At 42.7% G+C, this 13,591-nt stretch overlaps 1 protein-coding gene across 2 annotated transcripts in view; it reads left to right on the forward strand.

Moving 5' to 3' along the window:
• The first annotated feature begins 4,344 nt into the window (after window positions 1-4,344).
• The window catches only part of LOC101160542 (endophilin-A1), a 41,800-nt gene continuing 32,553 nt past the window's right edge, over window positions 4,345-13,591 (forward strand). For both annotated transcript variants that reach the window (XR_002289843.2, XM_011473403.3), the window contains exon 1: window positions 4,345-4,667. Coding sequence is in view for 1 of the 2 variants with exons in the window: in XM_011473403.3 (XP_011471705.1) it covers window positions 4,623-4,667 (45 nt within the window). In the remaining variant the exon portion in view is untranslated. The remainder of the gene's footprint in view (window positions 4,668-13,591) is intronic.

Raw genomic sequence — 13,591 nt, forward strand, 5'->3', positions numbered from 1 at the left:
CAAAGCTTCTGATCTTTTGTTATAGAAACAGCGTTTAATGTGACTGACACATTTCTATAGAATATCGCAGGGGTGCTAATCACGTCGATCGCAATCAACCGGTCGATCTTCAAGAACATGACTGTAGATCGCTGGACAGAGAAGATAAAAAAAAAGTACTTCTAAAAAAATCCACCAGCCAATCAAAATCGTCACTGAGAACAACGGGACTTGATTGAAATGCAGAACGGCCAATCGGACATCCTCTGATGCATACGTCGCTGGAGATGCGTGTTTAAATTCACTGAGCGCAAACTCTCTGTCGTCAGAGAGTTGCTTTCTGCCCCGGGTCACGTCAAGTTCATGGCAGAAGACCGCTCCGCACAAGCAGAGTGTTTATTGAAGCCGCCCCGCGTGTCTCCTCTTGCTATCAGCTCTGCAGTTCTCGTACAGTTGAATTCTTTTCTCCATTTGAATCCAGTTGCCTCTGAGTGAATGAATGCTCCTTTTGCTCTTTTAATGTAGAGTTCATCTCATTTAAAATGTAAATAGTTTATTTCAATGACATTTTCCTAACTCTGCTGAGCTAAATGACTTTATGCTTTTATTTTGAAAAGTACTTCAGCCTGATCTTTTTTTATTTTGGTAGCCAATAGTTTTCCTACTTCTATAGCAGTTTTTTCAACGTTGAATTAGAACCAGTCTCTTCTGCTCGTAGAAGAAAATACTTTAAAGCTTTTATATCAAGAATGAGTGACTTAATTCTTTGGAAACAGTTTTTTTCTTCTAAGTCAGTGGTTCCCAAACTTTTTCTGCGGGGCCCCCCTTTCTGAAGATTAGAATATTTTCGAGCCCCCCCCCACACTGACACAAACATACAAATCATTTGTTTCTAAACTCCACTGGACTTTACTTAACATTGTAAGTCATACAAAATGGCAACTTCTTCCTGAAAAAAACTAAAAAAACAAAAACAAATCACCTTTACAATTATTAAAAGTGACACTGCATCTTGTATCATAAAATTTTACCATGTAATGATGTTCATGGCCCTTTAACACATCTTCTTATAAACTCCATTCCTGCATGAAAGTGGCCTTTTACACTTTACCAGCTCTCTGAAGAAAATAACAAAATCCTGAACATTTAACTCTGCAAAATGTGCACCTTTACTGTCCACATCTTTTCAGTGACTGGTGTGGGCTTGCTTCAAGCCGTAGCCTTGCTGCGCCCCCCCTGCAATACCTCCGTGCCCCCCCCTAGGGAGTGCGCCCCCCAGTTTGGGAACCTCTGTTCTAAAGGATGATTCAGTTTCCAGTGACATCTTCCTGTTTTGGTCGACAGTCTTCAGGGGAAAGTGCAGTGATGGTGCAGTGATCAGAGGAGAATGGGAAATGTTACAGTTTAAGGTCAGAAAGGTCAGATTAACTGTCACTGACCTGTAATCTGTTCTTGAAGGTCGGCCGCGTTCAGTTATTCCAGCTGTTTGAAGCTTTTCTGCTTCATTTCTCTCTAAATGTCGGTTCGGTCCAGAGAGGTGGAAAACTCAGAAATGATTTTGTTAAAGTGATGAGAGTTCTGCTGAGACGATAACTGTCCTGGTTTTCATCTGTCCTGCATGAGGATGACCTGCAACAACCACGTTTCCAGTTGTGTTTCTATTTCAACTATTGTGTGTTTGAACCATTGACTGTATGTGAGAACTGCAGTGATGTCATCCATAGAAAATGCTGCTGCAGCAGGATAATGACTTTTTAAGGGTTTATGTGAAATCAGCTCATCATTATGTGTCTCCAGTGAATCCAGCAGGAACCTCAGAGAGCTGTGAGGACGCGGTACAGAACTCCTGAAGATGCTGCCAGTTTTCTGGATGTTTTTAAACAAACTGCTGCTCAGATTTCAGCTGTCATCATATGGTTGATCATTTTAATAACAGACTTCAGTCTTCCATAGATGCAGACCTAAAACTAAAAAGCCACCAGTCCCTCCACCACTTCAGACTCACAGTTATCCACCGTTGTGACATTTTACTATTGTTGTACTTTATTAGTTTTCTGCTCTGGTAGCAAAAACAATCTGCTTTCAGATATGAGGGATTATCACAACTAAGTAACATCGTTTTATTTGGATAACAAACTGGACGTTCTATCATCTTCAGTGGAATTATCAGCTGTTAGCATCACTATTGTTATTAAAGAAACATAAAGTTTTTATCCTCAACAAATGTTTTTCCAAAGATGGAATTTGAAAAGATGAGGAGGAATTCATCTGGTGGTTATTTTTACATTTCTTCCTCAAAACTTTAAATCCTTCAGTCATACGTTACTTTTTAATGGGCATTAAAGTTGATATAAAAATGATCAAACATGATCACAGAGTAAAAACAGAGATCAATATTGAAATAGAGACAAACTAGCTTAAACAGTTAAAAGTACATTAGATTACATATTTTCAGTCCCTGCATGTGTATTATAAGCAAATCTATCTAATATATGTATTCCTGTGGAGCCGGTTGAGCCGGTTCCCCAGGAGAACTAGTCCTGTGGTTTCCTTGATTACAGTTTCTTTGTTTGTGGAACTTTATGTTTTTTAATTTAAAAGTAAAAGTCTGCTAATCATCAATTGACGTGTGTCTTTAGATAGAATCAGAAAAGACTATTGGTTTAATCCTCTTTACTCATTTCTTTATTGGATTCTAGTTTGGATTTGTTTGGATTAGTTTGTTTGTGTTTCTGTGATTCCAACATCTGCACACAACAAACATGTAAACGGGCTCCAACGTGCACCGTGACCACGAGCTTCAGGTTAAATCATTGAGGGCTTCAATAGCTACTAGTGGGAATGTTACTATATAAATTACACAAAAATTCAAATTTGAATCAGACATTGAACATTAATCAGTACAATTTTATTAAAACAACAAATTGTAATATTTTTGTACTATTATTATTATTATATATAATGGGGTTAATGTAGCTTTGGGGGGGGGGGGGTAATAATCTATTTTATGACAAAGAAATATCAAAAATGATATCAGACAGACTAAAGCACATAGTTTGGTTGAAATTCTTGCTTACTGAACCGGTAAATTAGCACATTTTTAAAAATCAAAACATATGCAAATATATGGAGGATGTAGAAATACTGATATTAGGCTTTACAAAAAATAAAAAATAAAAAAAAAGAAATCAATGGGGAATGTCCATGTGAAAAAGTAATTGAATGTCCGAGCTGCCCTTAAACGCGCCATCGGACCCTCCAATGAGCTGTCCGTGGTGCTGAAACCGCGTCGGTGTCTGTTCAGTTACAGTGTGTTCAGTTACAGTTCAGACGCCTGCAGAAACGCTCGATCACGTGACCCCACCTGTGATCTTATTATTATTCTGTAGAATTAACTCTTTCACATAGGAGGGTCGCGCGTGCGAGGACGGCTCGTGGACGGTGGAGGGCGGCGCGTTCCTGTCACAGCAGACCTGCGCTCTCGCCCTTCTGAAGATCGTCTATCTGTGAAGACAGACGTCTGACTGACGAGAAATTTGTCTTTTCCTGCATAGTTATCAAAAATCTCTGTAGATGTTAGTTATATAATGTGGATTAAACCAAACTGTGACATTTTTGGTAAAATTGTTTTACATTTTTTTTTTTATCCACAGAAACTCTTGAAGAGTTCTAATCAAAAGAAATAAAAACATTTTTTGTTCACAAAACAGAATATTATTCAAATTCAAAAAAGCTAAAATAAACTTTGTTAAACGTTTTTAATTAATTTATTGGTCTTAATTTCAAAACAACAAAAAAATCTTTTTTTAACAATCTTTAAAAGCTGTTGGAAGTCTTTCCCAGTAAACTATTTTTTTTTTACCATTTTTTAAATTTATTTATGTAATTTTGTTGTAGTTGTTGTTGTTTTTCAAATGTTCTTATTCCTAAACAGATGTTTGATTGGTGTGTACCTTTTTACATTTTTCGGATATAACAAAAAATTGCACCACACGTTTGCAGTGGATCACACGCCACCTTCGTAGCTGTATTTATTTATAATGAGAATATCAGTTTTGATGTCCTTTCTTTTGCTGTTATTTATGAACATTGTTTTTCCTGCCCCATGGTGGGATAAATAAAGTCATTTAATCTAATCTAATCTAAACATTTGCCAATGGGACATTGTTAAACGGATTTCTTTCCTTTTTTTGTTTTATTTCTTTATAATTTATGTCAAGTTCAGACATTACACTACCTAAAACAAGTCTTTGAAATAAATAAAAAATGAACAAGCATAATCCTATTTATTCATTGGAAAACTCAAAATTTTATTGCATATTTAAAAAATAAACAGCTGGACAAACGGGACGTGGATCATTTCGGTTTATTCGTTGGAGTGATCCATCTCGCTCATCAACGATCTCCGCCCTCCGCCTCGCTCGTGCGCCTGAAAATAGATCCAGCAGCTGGGTTTGGTCCGGCCGTCCTCCGCTCCGCTCCCACCGGGTCCCACCGAGCGCTAACGGACACTTATCGACGCGCATCACCGGAGGATTTACGGACGAGTTCCGCCGGGTCGAACCGGTCCACTTCCAGACTCCGTTCTCCGTGAAATTTTTCCGCCGTCAGTTCTTTCTTTTTTCTTCCTCCGCAGCCGAAAGATGTCTGTCGCGGGGCTGAAAAAGCAGTTCCACAAAGCCACCCAGGTGAGCGCTTTAGCCCGTTCTGACCCGGTTCAGCCTTTGTTTCCATGTTTAAAATCTAAAAACAAACATTTCTGTTGTTCTGAACCTTTAAATGAATCTAAACGGAAGTTTAAAACACAACATTTCTGTTTCAAATCATGTTTTATTCCCACAAATCTCGCATTTTATGCTGAAAACAGATTTAATCCACGCAGGTGGATCCTCCTGTCACGTTTGGGTCCAAACTGATCCGGTCCGGTTCACAGTTTCGGTTCTTTACAGGATGTTCTCGTGATGTTTGGAGTGGGGAACCGGGCAGCAGAACCGGGCAAACCCCGGCGCTGAGGCTCGGTTATAATATTATGTAAGAATCCGTAAAGTCCGGAGCTGATTGGCTGCTGCTGAACGCAACAGGGAATTCCCTCCATCCTCCTCCATCTTCTCCCCCCATGCATGCCTTCATCCTGGCTCCTCATCCAAACTTCACTACACCCCCTCTTCCTCACCTCCACCTCAGTTTTCTAACTTCTCCTCTTTCATCTGTTCTTCCTCCCATCATCCTCTCATTCATCCTACAGCTTTCTGTTCTTGTCATTCCTCCAACATCTCTCCATCTGCATCCCTCCTTCACGTCCTCCTCCATCTTTCCGTTTGTCCATTCATTCTTTGTATCATCTTGTTTTTTTCATTGACTCTCTCCTCCACCGTCCTCCCTCTCCAGTCCTTCCCTCCATCTGTCCATCCGTTCGGCCCGGAGCCCCCCCTCTCTGCTCTGCAGGCTGGATGGATGGGTGGAGGTTTACTCTAGCGGATGAGGAAGAAGAGAGGTTGATGAAGATGAGGTTGGGAGCTGCCTGTTGATGAAGGTGAAGATTCCTCCGCTGTGTCACATGACTCTGTTGCCAGAGATCAAAGTGGAGGCGTGTCCTAGTGAGTGGACACTTCAAAGGGCGGTTAGCCCCCCCAGAGTACCTAAAGCTGCAGTTCATCTAATGACCACTAGGGTTGGTTTCCAATGGGAGCCGTTCCCACTGACTCCCATGTTAAAAGTCCAACTTCACAGAAAAACTGAACAGGTAGAACAGGGTGTTCATGTTGGGACCTTTTCGTTTGTGGGGGTTTTTATGAAAGCTCAAACATCTCGTGGGGGTGGGGGGGGGTTGTTTGTACTGACTGGCAGGAGGGTGGAGTTAACTAAACTCCTGCTGTCCTTTGTCCCGCCCCATCACCCAGTGCTGTAACGTTGGGAGGAGAAAGTTCCGGTTAATTTGTTCGTCCCAATTCAGGCTTGATTCTTGCCGTTCGGGACAATCCGTGAGACGTCAGCAATGATCCGTCCACTTGGTTTCTATGGTAACAGTCCCACAGTTTGTGTCGGATGTAGGGACCAGTTTGGGCAAATCTTGAAACGGCAGTGTTGATGGAGATCTTAACGCTGACGTTGGAATCCAGTTTGAGTTCAAGAAGTTCATGAATTCCAGAGGGAAACAAGCTTCACCTCCATTCTCCAACCGCTCCAACAGTGATGCAACATTGGAGATGATCCAGATTGGTGAAGACGCCGTTTATTTCAGGCTGTCCTGCACTTCTGGGACTTTCACAACTTCTCTGGTTTCATTAAAAAGCAGAAAAGCACATCAGAGAAAGATGAGGGTTAGAAACGAATCCGTCTCCCTCAAGCCTGCCGTCTGTCCCGCTGTCATCTGGACAAACTGCTGTTCATTTGTCACCTGGAAATAGAGGATAGTTATTGATCCCTGAGGGGGAAGTGGGTCACGACGGCAGGAAATGAGAGAAATAAAGAGCAGAGACGTCCTGAAAGCTCAGACAGAACCTGAGGGAGACACGGACTGGAATCCGTCCGTCCGTCTAAATGTTTGTTTCACTGAGTTCTACCAGAAAACATTAAAGGTTCTGCTGTGGCATGATGGGAAATATCAAGATCCTACACCGCTCGGTGAACCATAGAGAGAACGTGTTCATGCATGTGTTTTTCTACGGCAGACAGGTCGTAGTGAACACGTGGGATTCAGTATTCTGTCTGACGGTTTACTATCTATCAATACATGATGGAAGGACCTTCAGTTCTCTAGACGTGTAGACGGGACATGTTTGTCATGTTTCAGGCGTATCCCTGCTGGTTGTTTAGCAGTTTCCAGTTTTGTTTCCGTTGAGTCTGAACGAGTTTTGTTATCAACATCACAGACACATTGGTTCTCGGTGTGGTACGGTACTTTGCAGTTCTGTAGTACCTAGCGGTTCTGTAGCACACTAGAGTCCCCAACGGTGTCAAACTACAGCTTTTAGCGGTCATGTTGGGTGGCTTCAGCCATACCCAGTTGCATCATGGGTATTGGTGAGTATGGCCTTAGATTGATCAACAACAGTTGGGCACAAAACCTTGTTGGTGAACATTAGGAGCAGCTGAATACGACTCGGGTCGGTTCAATAAAGTTCTTTAACTGCATCAGAAGAAGCAGAACTGATGTGATGTGGATCGGACGGGTTTTCTGGGTCTGACGGCGTCTCTGAGCAGAACCGTGTGGTTTCCTGAACTCACCGGTTAAAGAAAACAAACAACCTGACTTTGTGCAGTTCAAGAAATCTGTATTTTACATTGAAAACTCTACCAAAGGCTAAACTAAAGGTTGATGACAAACTCCATGAAGCTAAATTTGATGGATTTCTGTCACTTTACACTCGTTTCCAGCAGTTTGGTTGTGACTGAGATAAAACTACTTTCAGGGTCAGATATTTGTTATAAGAGCAAAAACGAAATCTTCATAAGTGATGTTAAAACGTTTCTGATTCCTTCGTACTTGAAATGGAAAAAAAAAACATCAATGAAACCTGTCGTCAGCTGTGGAGGAAAACCTTCAATAGTAATAAATTCATTCATAAACTCAGCTGTTTGTGTAAAACAGGAAACGATCTGCTGTTTGGAGCAGCGGGACGATGACAGCTCACGATGAAGCCCCGCCTCTCTGCTGATCACAGATCAGATCTGGAGGGTTTTCTCCAACCGTCACGCGTGTCGCACGCCAACAACCAAACGCATCAGCGGCGTGTTTGATGTGAAGTGAGGTGCTGACGGCGCCAGGGTGAGCTGGCGGGAAGCGGGGCCAGAAATAGACCCGTGACTCCACGGCAGATGCTGGTGGAGGGCCATGGCGTTGGGGCGGGTGGGGGGTGCGAGTCGTCACAGACTGGTAACTGTGGAAACGGAGCGAGGCAGACTGAACGGCGGTCCGCCTGCTGAAGGTGAGCGCCTGCTGCGGCAGGAGTCACCCTCCGCCTCACTGCATCTTTAATTCATGTCGGTGGAGAAGAGGGACAGCGGGTGGGGGCCGACTTATTACCAGCGCCACGTCGTCCCTCCGAGCTTTGGGGAGTAATTACAGGTTAAATAAACTCAACTCAACAAGAGAACAGCGTGTTCCAATAAGCTGAAGGAAGCCAGACGCCACAGTTTTAACCCTTTGATGCCAGAGCTGTCAGGAAGTACCACACACACTTTGATCTGTCGTAGCTCTGCTGTCATTCATCAGATAACGGAATTCCAGTTAATTCTGAGGCAGAGAATAGCAGCTAAGGTTCATATCGTTGGTACGTTACTGTCAAATGTTGCACATCGGCCCAAAGCCGCTTTTGTCTGCTTCAGAGTCTGTTGGAATTACGGGAATTGTGTTCAAACTCAGAAACTGTCAAATGTTGTAAACAGTGTGACCAGCTGAAGAGGTGAGGTAGTTGAGAGAACATCAACACTGCAGTTAAAGGGTTAAGAACGTGTCTTTAAATGTATTATTAGGGATGAGCGATACATCGGTACCAGTATCAGTATCGGTTGATATAAAAAACATTGTCGTGACTGTTTTCAGATACACAGATGTGTTCTTGTTCCTAATAGATCCTGGAATTGGAAAGTTGATGTTTACAGTCATGAACAGTGACTGACTGTAGTCAGGTATGTTTTATTTTGATAGGGATACATGTTATCCCTGGCAATAGGAAGTTTACAGTTATGTCTAATACTCAATAATGGTCTAAGTGTTTTTAGATTTATTTTTAAAAAGTGATACTTGTTCCTATGAAATACTTTGCTGTTTGTTAAAAAGGTCAAGTACGATGTGATTGTCCAGTAAAAGAAAAGTTGTGTACTTCTAATAAAGAAACATAGAAAATCTAAACGTTGTGTTTTTGTACACACCTAAGTATCAGGAAATATTGGTGTTGGCCTGAAAAACTGATATCGACCCCTCTCTATTTATTGTAAAAGAATCCAGGGGAAATTATTCTAGTCTTAAATTCCATGGGATAGAAACAAATTCGATCCTCATCAGATGTAGACCTTTCTAAAAGTTTCTTCCTTGAAAAGTTTCAAAGATTTTTTTAAGCTGAACAGAATCTTTAAGAAATTTATTTACAGCAATTTACCTGATAGTCCAACATTGCAGAACTCAGAAAATCCAAAGAATCCAGGATCTGTTTGAGTGAAAAGAGTCCTAACCAGCATCAGTTTAACATGAGACTCAATGTGTTTCAATCCATTCTGTGCCAGAGAACAGAAACCAAACACACGGGACTCTGGGGTCAAATGGTCTCCGGCTCAAACAGTGTTGGTGAGAAGGCCTTTAATCTCAGATTCCTCCACAGATTTTCTGTGGGATTAAGATTTAAAGACCAGATACGTTCCTCCTAGACCCCCCCGTGGTTCCTCATGAGTCACTTCCTGTCTGTCTCGTCCATATGTTGGGGGGTCATGGTCCTGCAGGACTGGCCTTCCATTCCAGGATTACACACAGGATTTGGTGGTGCAGCCCCCCTCCCCCCCCTAGTCCCTTTGAGGGACAAATCTGTTGAAACTGCAAAGCATGATGGGTTTCATTCAGACTCCTCTGGATCATTCAGATGTTTGCTGGTAAACATCAGAATGAGGACTCGAGGGCCGCTTTGGAGAAAAAGACCAAACAATGGAGTCGCTTTTTTAGGCAGAACCATCTCTAATCAACTGTCAGGCATGGTGGTGGAGGGGTGATCATTTGAGCTAAGCTTCCTAACTTAAAGACCCACTGTAACTCCCAGGTCGTTATTGTGAATAAGAACACGTTCTTCATATCTAACCCGGTTAAATAAATTATGATTATGTCGTTTGTTGCCAAACTTTAAAAACCTGTCATTTTCTAGGACTAAGTCTCTGCAGAGCGGCAGGAGTTCATCAGAAATCCACCTCTGACTGTTGGTGCTTAAATTAGCCTCCACTGATTTCCCATCATCCCTCTGTTGACCCTCTCTTCCACTAGCTTACAGCCCCTCACAACCACAAGCTAACATTAGCGGTGCATCAAAAACGGCGAGCATTGTCAGAGCTGTCCAACTGTACAGTTCTGATCCAGATTCCAGCTCAGACCAGGAAATCAAAGACCTTCATGGATCTGTTTGCCTACATGTGAATGGATCAGAATGGAGCGCAGTAGGGAGACTTGGGCTCCGCCCATTTTAGTTTCAACGTAACAACTGAGAGAACGATATTTTTTCATCTGGTCCTGATTCATCCCAGTTTGGATAAATAAATACTCAGAAATGTAATTTTAACCTTAGATTATTTTCTATACGTACTTCCTACATCATGAGAAAAACCATTTTCACTGGAGTGGGTCTGTAAGCTCCGGACACTCCGGACATGTAATGCACGTTCAAGAACGAGCTGAACGTGGTTTGTTGAACTTGCATTTAATACATAGTGTTCACACTGCAGAAGCAGGGAGGGGCTTCTTCCTCTTTTGTTTTATTGCTGTGGACTAGCGCATGTCTGCCACCTTCGGTTGGAGGAGTCTTGGTGTGAAGCGTTGTAGTGATGTCAATCTAGTGGATCTGGCTCCAGGCTTTTTCTTTCACAGCTCCATCCCGATAAATGAAAGACTTGGTGTCATAGAATTCCATTTAACTAATCTGTCAAGTTTCAAAGGTTGGCACCTCTGTGAATTTAAAAGGACGTCATCCATACATCCTAACCGCATCAGAGTCCCTGATTGGTCAAACTGGTTTAACTTTTGACAAACACCCAACAGTAGAGTCCAAAAACGGTTGTAGGAACTTGCAGAGCTAAGCGCTAACACAAGAGTTTTGACATCAGCAGCCTGAAACGCCGTATGAAGGGCGGTGTGAACGCAGCGTGACCGTCCATAAATGTGCTTCTCTGCACGTCAGATGACTGCGGAGCCTCTGTGAGGCCATGAGGCAGGAAGCTGCAGCTCGGCTTTAAGTGGGTCATGCATCAGCGTGACGATCTGAGGCCGACTTAAACGACAGCAGCTGAGTTTTAGCGTGGCCCAGATCAGACGGAGATGCTTCTGCAGGACCTTCAGAGAGCTTCACCACAGCCAGAACACCTCCAGATGAACCCAAGGGACCGATGGAGGCAGAGGAGGAACCGTCTCTTCATCTCACATGTCAGAAGGTGGAATCTGTTGATGTGAGGTTGCTGGTTCAATGCTGCAATCAGAGGATGTACGACCTCTGCTGTGATGACTTCTCATTCAGAGGACGAAGGGGTTCCTCTCAAGCCCGTTTGTAATCAGAGAGCGAGCCCTCCTGGTGCCAGCCAATCAGATGCAGGGGGCGTGGCCATGAAAACCTGATCTGAAATTCCTCTGCAGAGGCTTGAAACTGGGACAAATACCAGCAAGAGTCTGTGTTTGTAGAACATGCAGACTCACTCCAGCAGACGGACGAGGCAGAGCGAGGGCGAGCGAGGGGAGAGCGAGAGCGAGCGAGGGCGACGTGAAGCCAAGCGGCCATCGAGCGGTGCGGCCGCCAGCAAGGGCAGGACACCAGACACCGCCGTCCAAGAGGCTGAATAAAACATGAGAGGAGAACTGATCCATGTCCAGGTGTGCAAACATCAAGCAGTGAAAGAACGAGGAGAAGAAACAGTACAACCTCTGAATGTGGAGCAGGAAATCTGACCTTTGATTGGAAGTTTTCTTCTCATTTAGTGGATAAAATTCCAGATTTTTTCCCAGGATTATCACAGAAACATTTAAAATGTGGACTTCTGTGTTCTTGTTGTGGCCACCAAGAAGTTCATTGAAATCCCTTATTTATAAGTAAGGATGAAGTCCCAGTTACGTCTGTTTTAGGCCCAAACTGATTATCGGTTGAGGCTAAAACTTTTTAACACATCAAGAAACGGAAAAGTTTTAATAAACAAATTTATTTTATTAACCTTATTCTAAGTTACAATAGCCTAGAATAAATAAATAACTGTTAAGTAGTGAATTAGGTGATAATTATTCATGTGAGAAAGTTTGTTGAAAGTTTGGTAAAACTTAACTATTCATTGATTGTACTTTTTGTAACTTTTTATTGTTTCACATTAAGCAGAAATAAATATAATTAAAGCTACAAGTAGCATTTAGCGGGCCCGAGCACGTGCCACCGCCTGGCACGAGCGACCGCCCCGTGAGCAATGCCCTGCTCGAGCCATTCTCGTCGTTTTTCCTTGTCCATTCTGGAGCTCCAAGCTAATGTTAATATGACAGCAGCCTGTGGGGGGGGGGGGGGGGGACTATAATCTGTTGCCTTAAAGGACAAAGACTTTTGCATATAGCATGAAAAAATTTTTTAAATCTAAGCCTCGTTTAGACCTGCTCATTTTCTCATCAAGTAGAAGAAGGTTTTTATCAGATTAAGAAACAAGCAATGATGATAATTGCTATCACTGTCCCTAAGGATGAGAACAATAGAACTCATTCAATTTTCACTACAATGTCTAGATGAGTGTCAGCTATGTCTGATAACTTGGCCAATTAGCTGGACCGGGATCTTACAAAGTGCAGGTGGTTTAACGTCCAGTGTGATGAGTCTGTGGACGGCAACAGTTCAGCATAGCTTTTGGTTTCCACAAGAGAAGAATTCCTGACACATCTGCCCTAACAGACAACTACAAGAGGAGTTGAAATGTATAACACGGTGAAGGAGTTTTTGTGCAGAAAAAGGTACCATTAGAAAAGCTGGTAGCCATACCTGCAGACGGGGCTCCTGCTATGATTGACCGACAAACAGGTTTCATCACTCACTGTAAAGCTGACCAAGACTTTCCAAAATGTCTGCATTACTGCTGCTTCTTTCACCAGTAGGCCTTATGTGCAGAAGTGATTGGCTCTGGACATATAATGACTCCTATTGTGAAAATCATAAAAAACCTCAGCTGCAAAGCAAAACAGAACAGGATTTTTAAGGAGCTATTGGTGGAGATATCTGCTGAATATGGTGAATCTGAACTTGTATTCTTGACTGACATTACTGGAAAACTAAACCACTTGATCTGCGAGCTGCAAGACATTGGTAAAACTATATTTTTTTATTGACCAGCCTGCCTGAGCCAGTGTTTTTCTTGTGGGGATCTTTTCTGCCAGGGCTTTCCAGCTTGGTCAGTGGATGTTGCTGCAGTTGTCTCCCTTGCTGGGACAGCTGGAGTTAAACACAGCAGCCTCACGGCTGTGAAGTGGACCCCGTTGCTGTCCCAGTCTGGATGGGCACTGTGGTGATGTTCCAATGTTCAGGCTGGCTCCTGGTATGAAGAGATTCCCAAGTACCATTTCCTAACCGCAGAGCCAAGGATGTGTTTACATGTTTAGGTCAAAAATGTGATGAACAGCTTCATGTTGTCTATTGATGTAAGTTTAAACCTAAACATGTTTCCCTGTTACTAATCCAGTTGATATGGTTCTCCACCTGTGTCTAGGTGATAGAAAAGCATTTTTTTATATTTAGAGCTCCAAGCAAACAAACAGTTGTCTATATAAGAGCTTTTACAATTGTGGACTTTTAGCAGGTCTCTGAATACATGTGACCAATGTATGGTGGATTTTCACAGACTTTGTGTAAAACTGAACGTGACAGAGACTTTGGAGAAGTGGCTACATTGCTCTGGACTTCTTTGT

Source organism: Oryzias latipes, chromosome 18, assembly GCF_002234675.1.
Source record: "Oryzias latipes chromosome 18, ASM223467v1".
Taxonomy (NCBI): Eukaryota; Metazoa; Chordata; class Actinopteri; order Beloniformes; family Adrianichthyidae; genus Oryzias; species Oryzias latipes.